General features: G+C 32.3%; 2 protein-coding genes across 2 annotated transcripts; both read right to left on the bottom strand.

Annotated features, from left to right (window-relative positions):
• Positions 1–257: 257 nt before the first annotated feature.
• On the bottom strand, positions 258–5,347 carry LOC118061118 (probable aquaporin NIP7-1). Its single transcript, XM_035074518.1, has 6 exons — positions 5,129–5,347; positions 2,025–2,264; positions 1,331–1,555; positions 1,040–1,234; positions 586–647; positions 258–480 (listed from the first exon to the last, which is right to left on the bottom strand). The coding sequence occupies exons 1-6, from the start codon at positions 5,345–5,347 to the stop codon at positions 258–260; spliced, it is 1,164 nt and encodes a 387-aa protein (XP_034930409.1).
• A 10,021-nt stretch (positions 5,348–15,368) lies between these two features.
• Positions 15,369–16,916, bottom strand: LOC118061050 (probable aspartic proteinase GIP2). Its single transcript, XM_073410886.1, is given in 2 exon segments — positions 15,369–15,715; positions 15,717–16,916. Coding segments are annotated over 2 exon segments (1,320 nt in total). The 5' UTR covers positions 16,815–16,916; the 3' UTR covers positions 15,369–15,493.
• Between the last annotated feature and the right edge of the window lie 388 nt (positions 16,917–17,304).

Here is a 17,304-nt window from a genome sequence, read left to right as displayed (position 1 = left end):
ATTTAAACTTTTAGGTTATTAAGCCTCCTTGCCCAGGTGACTGGCTCTATAACATTGATTTCCCGAACAAAAACCTAAAAAATTGCTAATTTCGAAACAACAATAAGTTCTGTATTAATCACCGACAACCTCCTAGTGATTTTTATTTTGTTGCTGCAATTTACACGGTGCCACATTCATTATAGTGTGGTGGACAAGTATATATTTCGAAAACAAATTCTAAATAATAGGAAAAGAAAGAAGAAAACCACGATGGATTAGCTCTCGGTGAAGGCTATGGAGTGAACAAGTAGATCATCGTCAGGAGAGGAACTGGCACTGCATGCCTGGGGTCGAATCCGTAAGAGATGAAACATGAGAGCACCAGCTACAGCTCCAATGGTTGGAGCAGTGATGTATACCCATATATCCTTGAAGTCCCAGGAAACAATTGCAGGGCCCAATGACCTTGCAGGATTCAATGATCCTCCTGACACAGGCCTGAAGAAGAAGAAGAAGAAGAAGAACTAACAAGATCAAAAAACCAAGAGAAAATTACAAGGAACGATACTTTAAGAGTGTTTTCCAGCCGTTCATTGTTCATACCCTGTAATAAGCACTGCAAGTCCAATGGCAATGCCGTAAAGAAAACCAGACAAAGGGCCTATCTGCAAAAAAGTTTTCCAACTACAGTCATGAACAGGTTTTGTAGCGGTTGACAGAGTCCTGCAATTCCGTTTGAGGAATAAGCATTTTTTTATCTCTCAAAAACAATTTTTAGCAATTTTATAAAGTTCTGCTATTATATTCTTATAAAACGTAATGGCATTTTTTTACTGAAAAATATAATTTTATTAAATTGGATGGAAAAACATATCTTCATGTACTATATAAAGATATAATAAATAAATAAATAAAAACATATTGGAGATTTCTCCCATAGAGATTGAGAAATTCACCGAAAAAAAGCAGTGACTGCAAATATAAAAAACAATATGCATGTTTGTGGTAAGAACAACACAATTAATTTAGAAACAAAAACATGGGGGATTTGCCTTACGGATCGGGATTGGCTTGTTAACGAGGTTGCAAGGAACATGAGCATGAAAGTGGCCATAAATTCCACCCAGAAGGCAGAACTGCAGCCTATAGCTGGTCGGGTGGTCATAAGTTCTGTTTTTACGCCGTATACTGAGCTTCCAACATATGTTGCCGATACTGAACCTACTGTTTGAGCCAATATGTAAAATGGAACCTGGAAGAAACCAATATTGGTATCATGTATATGTAAATTGGTGTGTAAAAATATGAAGAAATTGTATCAGTAAATAGAATTTGGATGCTTTTTTACCTTGGACCATGGAAAATGGCCAAAAGTTGCGAAGGCAATGGTAACAGCAGGATTAACGTGAGCACCAGAGATTGATCCTATGGAGAAAATCACGACGATGATTGTTAATCCTGCTACGGATGCATATTCCATCAGACCCGCTTCTCCTCTCAATATCTGCGTGCATGCTACAATCCCACATATACAGAACAGTAAAAGAAAGGTTCCTACCATCTCTGCTAAAACCTGCAGATCATAATGGAGCTTACACGTTTTAGATAAAATGGACTTAAGATTTGTAGTTGAAAAATATTGTTTTTAACAACATTTTGGGTACTTGAAATTGGACTTGCGATTTATACCAGCATAATTTACTGTTTCAGGCAGTTACATGAAAATGTTGCTGACAGAAAAATGTGAGGATCAATATGTTGAAATCTGGTGTGTTCTTTGTAACCTCTATCCAAAATTTATATCAAACAGGGAAGGATAGAAAGGATATGTCTCATTTGTCCTAATTGTTTTCATCTTTTCTATCCTCAGACAGCAACCGAACGATACCTTAGTTTCTCTGCTAAGACAGTATGTCTTATAGTCTACAACGAGATTGTAAATGATTTTGGAATTTAATTTGCAGGAATCAATGGAATTATGCAAGATGCAAGAAGTGTAGCTAGCTAGACTCATGCATATTAAGGAGAGTTGGATTGCTTACCATGCGTGCAGGATTTAGATCCATGCCCTGCAGAGAGCTGCAAAAACTATATTTTTTAATAAAGATATGCCTTTTCAGTGACATTGAATTCGAACCCATCTCTTGATCATCAGTAGATGAGCTACTAGATGATGCAGGTGGTAGCACGGCAATCTTTGGAACATGAGCAGATGTTATTTCCTCAAGTAAGTGTTTCATTTTCATGAGAACAGATCTCATACGAGGGACCAGGACTGCAATCTACAACATAGGAGTCCAGGGAGACAGACTCTTTATGGGTATTGCATGAAGCCAAGGAAACGCAAAGAGCATGGTGTTTAGAGGAGTGGAGATGTTTCTTGCATTGATCAATAATCATTTATTAAGGGAAGCTTTAAACATGGCAGGTTTTTTTCGCTGTAGTTCTTGCTTATAGGTTGATTGACGTTTGCGAGAATTGATTGAAATGAGGAAGTCAACACAATTCATGTGGTTCTCCAAATGGGCGGGGGAAAGAGTTGTACAGTTTGTGCTTCTTAACTGTTTCCAGTTTAAAAGGTTATCCACAATTTACTTACAATCTTCAATTTCGGTTCACCTTGTTTTAGTAGCACCTTCCTTTTTTTTTTTTTTTTTTTTTTTCGATTTTGATAATTATCTACAAAAATAATTTATTCTCTTTCGACCCTTTACTTGGAAGTAATGTCAATTGGGTTTCTGTTTATATATATATATATATATATATACCTATATTTAGCTAGATATCTGAATTCTTATGATGATTTTATAAAATTCAATTTGCTATTGAACAAAGTAATTGAAACTTGCATAAGGTTCATGTCATTCACAATGATAGATTAATTAGGTTAGTTTTAAATAATATCATTTTAATTTAAAAAATAATAATTGAAACACGATATCATTTTTAACTTTTTACAAAATTAAATTAGATTTTGACCGAGTAACCAGATTTTTAGTTGATTTTAGGATTAAATTAAATTTAATCAAGTTAATTTTAATTTAATTTATAACTCGTTTCAAATTTAAAAATAGTGAATCACCATTTCATGCTTTTCTTCCTAATTTTAAGATTGCAGAATTCTAAAAGTAGGCCAACGAATTTGTGAGTATATAAAAAATATCCTAACCACCAACCCATCCATTGCAAAACACAAGTAAATAAGACTTGAAATAACCATTCTTTAGAAAATAAATAAATAAATAAATAAATAATGGGCCACCCATTTCATGCCATAAAAAGTTGAAGTTGTGGAGGAAAGGGAAGTCCGTAGTTGCTTCCATTACTTCTTAGATTTGGGGCTCTTGAGGCTGGTGTTCCTTTGTCTCGACGACCTGTCCATGTCTAGAAAATAAGCAGGCTCTTGAGCCTTTACACCAAGAACAAATGGTTATATAGACCAGAGCTCGGTAGTGTCTAGAGTGGCAATATGGGTCATGGACATTTGAAAATCCTCCTGTATTTGTGCATCTGTCGTCCAATTACAACTTGCTGCATAGCTCTTAAGGATATGAAGGGAGGTAAATGCAAAATTCAGTGTTATGTACAAATTTTTTAATCAAGGCTCTTTTTATTTTTTTTTTCTCTACTTAAGTGTATATACTTTCATTTCTTTCAATAAAAGACTTCGATTTTTTTTTTCATTCTGTTGATGACAATGTACATTAAATAAATCCATTATCCATAAATTAGAAGAAAAGAGAAAAATCAAAATCAATGTTTAAAATAAAACAAGAAAAAACTAAAGAATGAAATATAATTGGTTCTTATGGAGAAAATCTTTACACCTCCTTTTCTTACTACAAGTTATTTAAAAAACTTAAAACATAGTAATCAAAATAGAACATTACTATATTTAACAGTTTTTCTAATGAAATATTTACCGATATTTACTCTAATATTCCATTGGAGCATATTTTACTGATGGATTCAAGGATGAAAAACGATCGTCAAAAAACTCCTTGTCAGTAATTTCTAGTCTGTTGAAAGTCCGTAGTTAAAAAATACCTGATAGTTTTAAAGACGGACAATACATGCCAAAAAAAAATTTCCCTGTTGGAATATACCAATGAAATTCCATCGATGATTGGTAGTAGCATTTAAAGTAATTTTATTCCAATTCTCTGTAAAATACCGACGGATTAATTTTGTTGATGATGTAACAGTTGAAGTGGCACATGGAATAATTTTTTTCCAACTCTCTAGAATATACCAACGGATTGAGTCTGTTGATAACCCCATCCGTAATAATTAAAAAATATATATTTTTAAAAAATCTATTGAACATAAAAAGAAAAAAATTAAAATTGTATAAAATCCAAGTATGTAAAAATAAATTATCTTCATATAAAAGCCAAATATTTATTACACATTTATATGTTCAAATACAATGAAACTAAAACAAAGGTGGTGCTGGAGGAGGAGAAGGAGGAGGAGGAGGCTGGTCGTTCCAAGGACCACAGGACCAATAAGAGGGTGCACATGTACCACCCATCTCAGATCTAATATCTATCACCATTCGGCCGAGTTCTTCATAATCCGCAGAAAGTTGTTCATATTTTTCAATTAGATGGGTCATATGCTCTTGCACTTGTTGTTGTAACAAGGTTGTGAACTCTAGAGACTGAGTGCTCGGTATCGATTACGTGCTCCCAACAATTGAGACACTATAGGCCGTCCGCAAATTCTCGACCGTAGTGTTGGAGAGTCCTTACACTCAATTTTTATTGAGTCCACTAGATGATCATGCCTCCATCCACAAATTCGGATCGAAATTCGGGTGAGTCGAAGGATATCTCTCCTTCAACTAGCTGTTATATGTCTACTGAAAATAAAAAAAATAAAATCATCAAATTCAAGAAAATAATAACTTACAAAAGAAAATAGTTGAACGAACATACTACAAAGTATTAAGCGCAGTTGTCGACAAATTGTTGCACCTCTTTTTAGTGGTCTTCATTACACACGTGCATCTCCATAAAAAGCTTCATTGGGCTTAGCTCACGTCCAAGAGCTATAGCATGTAAGAAAAAAATATTGTCAATTAAATATATTTATAAATAACAACAAATTAATTAAGGATAGATGTAATTAAAATTAATTTTACCATTCGCTTCGCATGAGAAACGAACAAAATAGAGTCGCCGGTGTACGTGGTAACCGAACCGTGAATTTGTCTGCTCCGGCTCCCTGTACCGGACTGTGAATGTTGTGTGAAACACTCGAATGTCATATGCTGAATATATTCTACCCATATATTCTTTGGGATATATGGCGGCCTGAAATCCTTCCAAACCACCACGTTATTCCAGCCTAGTAGAGCCATTTTCTCTAGCATATTTTTTAATTTTGTTTTGCACCTCATATAAAAAATAACACAACCTACATGATACAAAAGTATTCTAGATGAGTTAATGACAAATTAAATTTCAATATTTAAAATTAAAAAACATATTATCCGTATTGTTTTCGATGTTACCTAGGAGTAACATGATTTTCCCAAACCCTCATTGCAACATTATCATTTACTCTATCCCACTCAAATTTAGCCTTGCATTAAAAATTTATAAAAAATAATTCAATAATTTCAATAAAGTAAAGGAATTAACATAAAAAATAGTAAAAAATTTAAGTTAACACTAATTTGAAATCTTGTAAATCATGTATTAACATGTGGTTTCCAATCAGGATGTTTGGAAATGTGGTTCCATTAATGATTTAAATGCCTTTGTTATTACTTGGGCAACCTTAATGTTTGTGAACCTGAAAATTTATAAATTTAATAAAATATTATTTGTTCATAAATTGTTAAATATAAACCAACTCAAAGCAAAACAAACTTACATTGAAAGGTCGTCCTTCCAATGTACCTTATATTTGCGGGTGAATGGATTCCGCTATGAAGGGACACCGCCTCTACATTGCGAAGCCGCACTCCAATAGGCAGCATTGTGAGTCAACGTGCATCCTTCAAGTGCCTCTTCCTAGTCGGCATCAAATGACACATTATTGTTATCATTGCTGCTAGAAGAACTAGCTGCAATCATATGCTTACGATGTGTAATTGATTTTCCTCGATGCATCTACACAAATTTGATGAATATTTGGATAAACAATTTTGATTTTTTAAAAAAACATTTAGGAACACCTGCCCTATACTAGAAACTACTCAAAATTTTCAATCTTGCAAATAGACAACATATATGCTATGAACCAGTTGATTTTATTTTATTTCTACCAACAATTTTGAATAATTCAATTTTATCTCATTTTCAACATGACAATATTTTTAATCCTAAATTGACAAGAATTTTTTGCAATTAAATTTAATCCTATATATTCAATTTACATTGAACAACAAATTTGACTATAATAATTAAAATTCAACAAAACAATAAAACATTATTGCAATATTGACAAAAACATAGATGAAAACAAATAATTCAAAAATAAATATAGGCCTTAGGAATGAAAAATTCATACCTTAATGGTATGCTTAACTTCAAATTTTATTTATGTGTGATAAAAACAAAAAAAAAATAAACTAAATAAAAGAAGAAAAAATAAGACGAAAATATGTAAAAAGATTCACCATATATACCTGTTGATTGTGTTGGAGAATTGAGGAGAGGATTAAGAGATTGAGAGTGATTTTAAGCTTTGAGAGAAAAAAAAATGAAGTTCTGATGCGCTCGTTGGGTTTTTATATTACATTTTCGCGAGAAAATTATCGATGAAATATTAAATATTATTATTTTTAATTAATTTGTCGGTGATTTCCTCGATAAAGTCTTGAAATTTTAATTTCGCGATGAAATTTTAAAAAGCCCTCCAGATTTTTTCCATTCTGTTTGTGATTCCATCGATAAAAATAGTGAATAGTAAATAGTCAGAGATGCATTAATTACTAGCACGTTGGAAATCACAAGTTGTCAGTGATTTCATCTAGAACCTGTCATTTAGTTAGTAAACTTTAATTGTCATCACCGACATGTGAAAGGAATAATTCCTTTCGCCTCTAGAATACACCGATAAATATGAACCGTCGATATTTCCATCGGTGTCATGAACAATGCTAGGGGAGGGGAATAGTTCCATTCACCTCTGGAATACACTGACAGACACGAACCGCCGGTAGTTCCATCGGTGTAATGTATATAGTCTGTCAATATTTCCATCGGCATGAAACAACGTCTAACACTAAATTGTATATGTATTTCTTATCTATCCATCTTACAGATACTCAAATTGAATGTTGCACACAAAACACAATAACACAAGTTCACAAAACAATAATAAAATAAATACTTCTTTGTAGAGAATTTTGTCAATAAATATTATATTATAGTTTATGACATTATAGTTTCGTGTTTTGATAATTAGTCAAAATTATATTCTTCTTCTTCTTCAATTGACTATCATTGACTTCTTCTTCATTGTTAGCTCCATCACGATCTTCTACATTGATTTCATTGCTATCATCATGTTCATTAACTTGTGCTTGTCCGCTGGAGCTCAAAACAACGTTCAACTTCTCAGTATCAACATCAACAAAAATATTATCAAAGACACAAAAATTTGAATTTTCTTCTAAGTTAATTGATGAAGCAACTTGATATGGATCAACCAACTCACTAACTTGAAAGACATCATCTTTTATATTTGATTCATTGTTGTCATCCTGAACAACCTTAACACGACCCTGGGTTTGGTTTTCATTACAGATAACCAATCAACTCTTGAACAATCCTTTTTAAAAGAAGAGGTTTATGTGTAATAAACTTGTTGGTATTACTTGGCAAAAACAAAGACATCATTAATGTTGTGGAGTCTAGCTTTTAAATTAATTTCGACCAAACCATGATGAAGATCTACTTTAATTCATCTGTCAGTGGTGTTATACCAATAAAATTTGAATAAAAATACTCTATTATGATCACTATGATATTACAATTCAATTATCTTTTCTAATTTCTCATAGTAGTTAACTTCAAACTCACTAGAATTCGATCCCTTAACACAAACCTCACTATTACATGTCTTTCTACCCTGCCCATATTTTTTAGTATGAAACATGTATCCACTGAAAAAATACCCGTTGTAACACTTCACTTTTCTTTTAGGACCCAGATTTAGTAAAGACAATGTAGCACTAACATTCCCTCCTAATTTATAAACATGGTACATGAATTACAATAATGAACATTGAATGAGAAATGTGTAATAAAATTAAGTATCCCGATAGATAATGATAATTAAATAGTACTTACATGTTTTCTGAACTACGTGGTAAATTGTTCATCTTGTAATCAAAATATTTAAGATTCGGTTAGTTGTGAGTTTTTAGACAGTAAATATTAACGATGTTGCCTACGAGGTATTCAATAATTTATGAGTTTGTGATATTACAAGAGATAAATAGTCCATTAATAACAAATTTTAAGTAGTATACTTATTGAATAAAAGGTCTCAATTCATTGCAGTTAAATAAGCAATAATTATATGCTTGTCTAAATTTTATTTAAGATAAATATCTTCTTCTAACAATAATTTTTTGTGTGGCTCATTTAGGATTGGAGAATTTTAATAAGTTCTCACTCGAAGGAACTTCACCACCATCGTCATGCCTTGTGATGCAACCATATTATTTAATAGTTTTACCCATATTTACCTAATATTTTGCCTATTTGTTTTTTATATAAAATATCTTGATATTCTTTGTTTTATGTATTGAAGGTACTTTTGGATGTAAGATTAAAAAAGAAAATTGGAGATAATTAACAAATTTGATCTCTGATCGTTGTTTGGTGAAGAGCTTGATCTTTAGAAGTAAAAAAGAAGAGATTTTAGTGGAATTATAAAGATAACATCCATACCTTTCTATATATATATGGAAAAAAAAAAAAGAAAAGAAAGAGCATGAAAATGACATCCCTCAAAGACAAATCTTGCATTATGCCAGTGTTGACCTTCCATCATTCCGACTTGAATATCTTAAGCTAGAGAAGTCCATTTGATGCAAACTAAATTTTTTTGGATTCTTGACTTAAAGACCTATTAGCCTACCAAAGTTCAGTAGAAAAATAGCTCATGTGAGAGAGATATGATTTTTCTAAAATGACATATGAATTATATCAGCAGACAAGTTTTATGAAGAAATAAGTCCAAATTACTTCATAAAGCTTCCAAACTGATATGCAAGTCTTTATTTTGGCAATTTAACTCTTCTAGGTCCAAAGTCAAAGCTTAAGGATTTTATGCAAGGCTATTTCTTCTTTTGTTTGAAAAATAATTATTAAACTATTGAAATGTAAATTGTCTATTTAGGTAAGAAGTATTTTGTAGGAAAGAGGGATTGGTGTTTTCTATCAAATGAAAAGAAATAGAGAATGGAAGAGGGGGCAACTATAAGAGAAGAAAAAAACCCTTTCCTCCAATAACTCGAAATCATGCATTCTTCTTTCCTTTTGATTAGGTGTTCAATAGATATGCAAGGCTAAGCACTTTTTCTTGGTTGCCAGGATACATAAAACTTCAAATTTCTTACATTTGCTTTTCAGTTTACATGATGAATATGTTTGTTTTCCTATACTTATTACCTATCATTGTTTATTTTAATTGCTAAAGCAGACTCTAAGTTATTATTGTGAGCAATCTATTACTAAGTTTGATGTTAAAACCGTTGTTGAGGTATATAAACTTATGAAGCAACTAAGTTTAATAATTATGGTGGATCTATGTTATTAACTTAGGGAGAACATTCGAAAAAATCAAACATGAATTGCGGATAGTTATGTTGTCTAGATTAATTAATTTATCTAGTTCTTAAGGTTTTCATTGAATTCAATTACTAGTGCGGATACTGTGATTATTTGTTGATTAGGGTTAGTTATACAGCGGATATGTTAACTAATCAATGTTAAGAAAATATAAAGATTCAGAATATAAATTGATGTTTTGTTTTAATGATTGGTTCAGATTTTCGTAGATGGATGTTTAATTGAAATCAAGGTTTGTTCTCTTGATAGTTTTCTGATTTATTTAATTTAGATTGATTGTTTTATTCTCCTATAGCCTACATAATTTCAAAATCCCCCTATTGCATATCGTATAGCTTAAAAATCTAAAGTAAACCTTCCTTGTGTGATCAACCCCTTGCTTGCTATATATTATCTTGTTTATTTAAGTTAGGGTAATTAATTTGTGTGATTGCGACATTACAACACCTTGAAACACAATTAATTCTTGTTCTTTAATAAGGCTTAAAATTGTATGAGATAAATGTTGAGATCTCCTCAACAATATAGGCCGCACATATTGAAGCCTCAACATGCGCCTTATTTTTAATATTTTTTCTTAAGTTTGAACAAGTATATACATGAAATTAAATGAATGTGTTTAATTTTAAAAAATGAAAATACATTTTTAATTACATTGCATGTGTAATCTTTAACCTATCGAATGGATTCATCCATCTATATTGGACTGAGCCTCCAACTTTTGCCTCATATGGTAAATCTATAGGTAGATGCTCCATCAAGGTAAAAAATAATGGAGGAAATATCATCTCAAGTTTGCATATTGTCTGGACAATATTTGTTTCAAGCCTCTCAATGTGCCGTGTCTACAACTTATTAAAGCATGTATCTCTAAAGAAATGACTAATCTTTGACACGATCAAAAGATTGATGTCTTATCCCAAGTGTAGGAGTGTCAAAGTAATAAATAACCCAGCAAGACCGAGGTTGAACCACATGGAGGTGAACTATATAAATTACAAATAATATATATATTTAATAAAATAAAGATTTTATAAGAATTTTATGGGATATTAATGTAAGGATTAAACAATGATAAAACAATTGTCAAGGTTAGAAGATCCACTAATGGCATTAGAAACAAGTATAATATAAACTTTTTTTATTAATCAACTGGAAACCACACACAAAGGAGGTTCCAATCAGATGATTTATCCTTAATAGTTCATTATAAATTGTTAACATGATCATATTAATTATGTTATTTAAGTAACACCAAACTTTTAAATATTGTTAGGAATTCATGATGCTAACTTATATTAACAACAAATCAAGTTCCTTTCATAGCACATGTGTAGGTTATATCATACGGTAAGTTATGAAAGTGCCAAGCATTTGTTGTACCAAGTGTTATACAACACAAATCTAGATTAACCATTTAACAAGCAAGGTATTAAGAATTAGTAAGATAAAAAGATAAGCCATGTTAATAACAAACTTTCTTGGATATAAACATTGAAGTCCATGTTGAATTTATATTATACATATTCTAACACCATTAGTGAAACCTTTTCACCTTGACATAATAAACTTAGCTAAACATAATGAAGAATAGAAATATAGATAAACAACATAAGAACATAAGTAGTAAAGGAAATGAAAAGCACAAATAAGAGATTAAGGAAAATATAACATGAAATAAAACTTAAACATTACAAAAATATAAAGAAAATAATAAAGAGCATGATCTTGATTTGAACAACCAAGATGCCTAAATGCATGACAAATGCCTCCTTTTATAGGCCAAAATTTGAAACTATTGATTTGATGACTAATTGTTAAGTGGGTGGCCACATCTTGACTTGGTGACAATCCTTATCTTCTTGTCTGAACAAAACGTCATTGATAACATTCGAATTTGAACCATTTGTACCATGAAAGTTCTAGAAAATTGTCTCATCTTTCTAGGAAAAACAATTAAGGTCATTTGGACTTCTAGAACTCGAGATAGGTGTTGAACACTAAACAGTGTCTAGGTTGCAGGACAGATTCGAACTTCTCCATTGTTGTTATAATTTGGACTTGAAAACAACCTTTTTAAATCCTGGACTCCATATGAAAGTTTTAGGCCTATGTCTTATATTTCCAACTATATAAAGCAAATCTAAATCCGAGATCTATAGCTCCAGATATGACCTAAGTACCAAACAATGTTCCAGTTTGGACTGAACCAGTATCTCTTTTCTAAGTTTGGCCCTCTCTTTATCCTTTCAATTTCAGTACTTAAACTCATCAATCAATCCTTTCATTTATGTGATAGACCTGCATTTAAGATGAACATTTACCATAAATTAAATATATCTTATATTATTAGATATGTTATTATAAAACATGCTTTAGTTAAGGAGTTATTGATACTTCAAGTGCAAAATAATGATATAAAACCTTGATAAAAATTCACTTTTAAGTACTAATCAATCTTTGTGAGTGAATCTAATATTCCCTTTGGCAATAAATCACGATAAGCTAATGAAATGAGTGTTTGCATAAAAACATGGCAATCATGGCTCTTCATTCCATACAATCTACAATCCTCCAAATTAACCAACCTTGATATGTTTGAGGCATGTCCATCGGGAAAACGTAAACTCTTAAGCCATTAGTAGACTAGTAGTTGTGCATTTTTGTCTAAGGCGAAGCTTGTTTTGGGATTTGTGACCTATGACCCAGCATAAACCAACTTTATATTTTTACAGTGAAAAAACAACATTATATTCATTATAGCCTTGATATTGTCCTTTGTCTTTCCCTTCACGTCCATAACTGTGTTGAAAATGTTCTCAAACATGTTCTTTTCTATGTGTATGATGTCAAGGTTATGGCAGAGGAGATTGGTCTTCCAAAAAAAAATCTCCCAAAAAATACTTTGCTTTACCTAATTATAGGTTAAACTAAAACCAAGAAACTTTTGCTTACCAAATTGGAAACCAAAAATAATATCACTATACTGTAACACCACGTCATACAATTCTTCACCAGAAAGACATGGTGATGCAATATCCTTTTAAACTCTACCACCAAAAAAAATCCCTTTTGTTCTTTTTGTACCTATGATCCGTTGGGAAGAAACGTCGGTGGTAGTAAAAAAAAAAAGATGTTTTACAATGTAGGGACGCACACTATTAAAATATTTCCATGCTTCACCGTCGAAAGGATGCACCATCACTCCATCCACCGTATCATGTGATTGGTGCTATGTCATGTGCTCAACATTCTTTAGTGACATGAATAACTTCTGCAGTCTAGGTATGATTGAAAAATATCTAAGTTTTTTATGTGCGATAATAGTCTTTTCCTTATCAATTCTGAGTTTATAACAGAAATGCCCACATGTCATGCACTCGGTTAGCTTAACATTTTCAAGATAGTACAACATGCTGAAGTTTGGACACATGTCAATTTTATGTTATTCTAGACCAAGGGTTTTTATCATGGACTTAGCAGCATAGAAGTTCTCTTTCAGTCTATTCTCTTCAGGTAAAATGCTTCTCGTTGATTCAACAATTCTGTCATAACCAGCCTCACTCGACCCATAATCTGACTTGATGGTAAACACCTGTGTAATGGCTGATAATTTACTGTGATTTGTGCAGTCATCCCATAATGGTTTGTTAGAATCTTTCAAAAGATAAGAAAACTTGGTCGCGTCTGCATTAGTTTTTTCATTTATGATTGGACATTGACCGGCATGACCCTAATTCATTCTCATCGCATTCATAACCATAGTCCTATAAGAATTACTGTTGTTATGTACAACTTTATGGACGTTACTAGCACTAAAAGTTGACCCAACTATCTTTTCTACCATGGTCTCGTAAGGAACAAATGGTATTTCATGTGCATACAAACACAGGTATTCCTTTATGAACCCTTTGTACAAAAGATACATCATTACAACATCTGGATCGACAAACTTTTTATTTTTATACCTTTTGCATGGACATCTAATACCGTTTCCACTAATATTTCTCTCGGATTATATGTTGTGTAATTAATAAAACCCTGAACCCCATTACAATAATTCATCATCCACAATTCTTGAGGTAAACCTTGATACATCCATGAATGATCATCCAAAACTTCTATCAAACCTATATTAAATAATGATGACAACATGTATTAATTAATTACGCTAAGTAAATAAAATTGCAAAAATATTGGTTTACCTCAAGATTATTCAACATGCTTTAATACTTCTCTTAATTCATTATCAATTATCTACGTAGATACAAATTTATACATATTTATGAAATTACAACTCAACAATAAAATTGACAAAATATAAAACATACTCGTTAAACAAGCTATTATTTATTTCATAACAACACACCTAAGTCGGTAATTCGACATAAGTTTCAATAATTTATAAATAAATACCATTTTACAGAATCTAAATCAATCCATAACATGTACAAATTTGTAAATACATATAACAAGTTTATTTGAGAAAAAACAATAAAACAAGTAAAAACTCAAACAAAATACATATACTACAAAAATATACAATAAAAAAATTAACATTTTAAAATTGTATTCAAATTTAAAAAAGGATAGATGCATTACTTAAGATGAAAAATCCACAATAAAATTTCAATATGAACACGAATGTTGTCAAACAGAGTGTTATTGTGACTGGAAAAGCTGTGAAAAAATGAGTTATATTGAGATGAGGGGGGGTAGTTTGTTTTGTTGCATAGGTTTTTTTAAGGTAGAAGGAGAACTATGGGAGAGGGGGAGGGGGGTCGAGTATCAGGTCATATATTAAAATTACCGATGGAATTATTTTGTCTATTAATTTATCGGTAATTCTGTCAGTCTAATTGACATGTCACTATACAGGTTGTTTGTTTGAATCCAACTGTAATTCTATCGGTAACAGCATCTGTAAAAACTTACACGTAGGTTAGCACATGAAAAAATACCAACAACATATTTTTGTCGGTATTTACTAACAAAATTAGTGATGGAAAAAATTTGGTTGGTAAAGATTACTGTAAAATATTGATAGAAAAAATTGATTAATATTTTTATTTGTATTCATCAATTTTTTAGTAATGAAAAATCCATCTCAATTGATAGAGTAAAATCTTTTTAAAGACACGAGTAATTTTTTCTTTCTTTCATTAGAGTTAATTAGATCGCCTTGGTCCACACTCTCTATTAAGTAGTTTCCTTTTCCATTTAGATAAATTATATTCAATTAATAGAAATTGAAAATATGAATGTTTAATTGATAAAAGAAAAGCTTTTTTAATGCATCGGTGAAAATACAGAATGCATATAATGAGTTTAGCCCTGCATATTACCAAAAGTATTTAAATCCAAGTATAATAAAACTGGTGACCCAGTCATCATAAAATAAAATTTCTCCTGAGAGCTATCTGATTTGACTAAAAATAATTGGATAGGATTGGACCTGGATTCTCAATTCATTTGAATTTGTATTGCTCAATTTTTTTTAAAATTTGTATTCGCACTTTAAATTTTTTTTTTCTAGATGATAATCAAATATTACTTGAAAGGTTGGCGTTGGATGTCAAGTAAATTTTTTATTTATTTAGATTCAAATATCAGATAAAAAAAAAAAACAGCTACATGCGCAAACGATCAACACACTACATGATGTATTTCTCACGAAAGGAAACAATCTTTTTTTAAACATTATTAGATGTAAAGTTGAAGTTGGCACATGTTGTTTGTCTAAACAACAGTGAAGAGCTGAAACCAAGCCTTGAAGTGGCAAGATCAAACTGCAGAAGATTGTTCTCCAATTGGTAACCTCCGATGACGATTGAAGTCCTAGGGTTTAGACCTCCATCCACGAACCCAAGACACATGACATCACTTTTAACTTGAACCATTGAGTTTGCACCAAAAAATCCTCCAGAAAACTTTACTGCTTTGCAGGACAAGATCAATTTGTGGCACGGGTGGTCCAACCCTTGTGCTACCAATGTTGGTTGAGTTAAAACATGCCCCAAATGGTGCCACGGATGCTACTCTAGGAACAAGGGCTAGCTCTTTCACAAAAGTGGCAATGACAGCTTTGTAGATTGTTGTTTCCATCACTGTATATGGATTCACAGTGCTAATCTTTGTTCCGCCAGTGCCTTGGATCCTATCAATGGATAGCAATGATGTGTTCAATGGAACAGCTTTTCCATTAATCTTGATAGACTTGACTCCGATGAAGTAATCAGAGGAAGGCTCTCCTTCGAAGTAACCAGACGCTGTACTTACAGGGTTGAGAATTAATGGGGTGTACATGAGAAACTTGGAGGCATCAATACCTGGAAGAAGAACATATGGCCCATCACCAAAAAATACAACACCTTTAGCATTTGAAGCCGAAGAGGTCAGGCAAATGGCAAACTTTCTGTTAAAGCTAAAAGCAGCAGAGAACTGAGAAGGAAGTGAAATCTTAGTCCTTCCAAAGCCAGCCATGCCCTTGACACCACTAGCAAGACCTTCTAGGAAACGTGTTCCACTACAAGCGAAGATCAATTTATTCACAGAAACAACTCTGCCAGGATTCGATCCATCAGTAGATTGAATCGAAACAACATCCTGACCAACCTCACCACTAGTGGCAGTACGTGTTACCGTGTTGTCAGGGAGGACAGCACATGTGTTGTTGTTGCATCCTGGCCTGGGGCTAGAATAGCATTCAGTGACGCAGCTCTTTGACCTAGCAAGGGCACATTGGGCAGATCTGCAGCGTACAGGTTTATAAGAAGACGATACATAGCCTTCTTCACAGTCAACCCATTGAAACTGGCCACCAAGATCAAGGGTTAACTTTACAGGGACTAAAGGGGTTCTTTGGTTCATCAGGGTAACGTATTGGAGACTTGATGCGTCTTTTGATACGGGAAGGACTAATGCTTTGGGCCTGAATGATGTTTTTGACAAGGAAGGGATGATGAAGAAGGGAAAAAGGGAGCAGAAAAGAAGAAAATTATGGGTGAGAGCCATTGTGCTTGCTGCTGTCTTTGGTGCTGGGATTCAATGCCAATTTATACAGCAGGAGGAAAGGTCACTTTGGAGTGTGTGTCTGTATCGGGGTAGCCTCCAGGAAGGGAAGGTCAGCACTAGCTTCACAGTTATCAAAAGGCGAGGCGAGGTGTCCAATATTGACTATGACTTTCTGACCTGGATATGGATTCTCAATTCATTTGATTTCGTATTTCTCGCAATTTTCTTTATTATATATCCTATGCCACCCCATAACGTTTTGCTTGCCGGGAATAGACTCCAACTCTAAAAGCAAGATGCGTTACTGCTTTTTTTTTTTTTTAATTATTTTTTATATGAAAAATATATTATATTGAAGTTTTTGAGGTGTTTTTAGATGATTTTAATATGTTTATGTAAGAAATAAAAATAAATCTAACAAAAATATTATTTTAATGTATTTTTTAATTATAAAGTACAATGCACCATAATACCAAATAATATATTTGTT

Source organism: Populus alba, chromosome 8, assembly GCF_005239225.2.
Source record: "Populus alba chromosome 8, ASM523922v2, whole genome shotgun sequence".
Classification (NCBI taxonomy): Eukaryota; Viridiplantae; Streptophyta; class Magnoliopsida; order Malpighiales; family Salicaceae; genus Populus; species Populus alba.
Note: the sequence above shows the minus strand (reverse complement) of the source record. Positions and strands in the feature narration are given on the sequence as shown.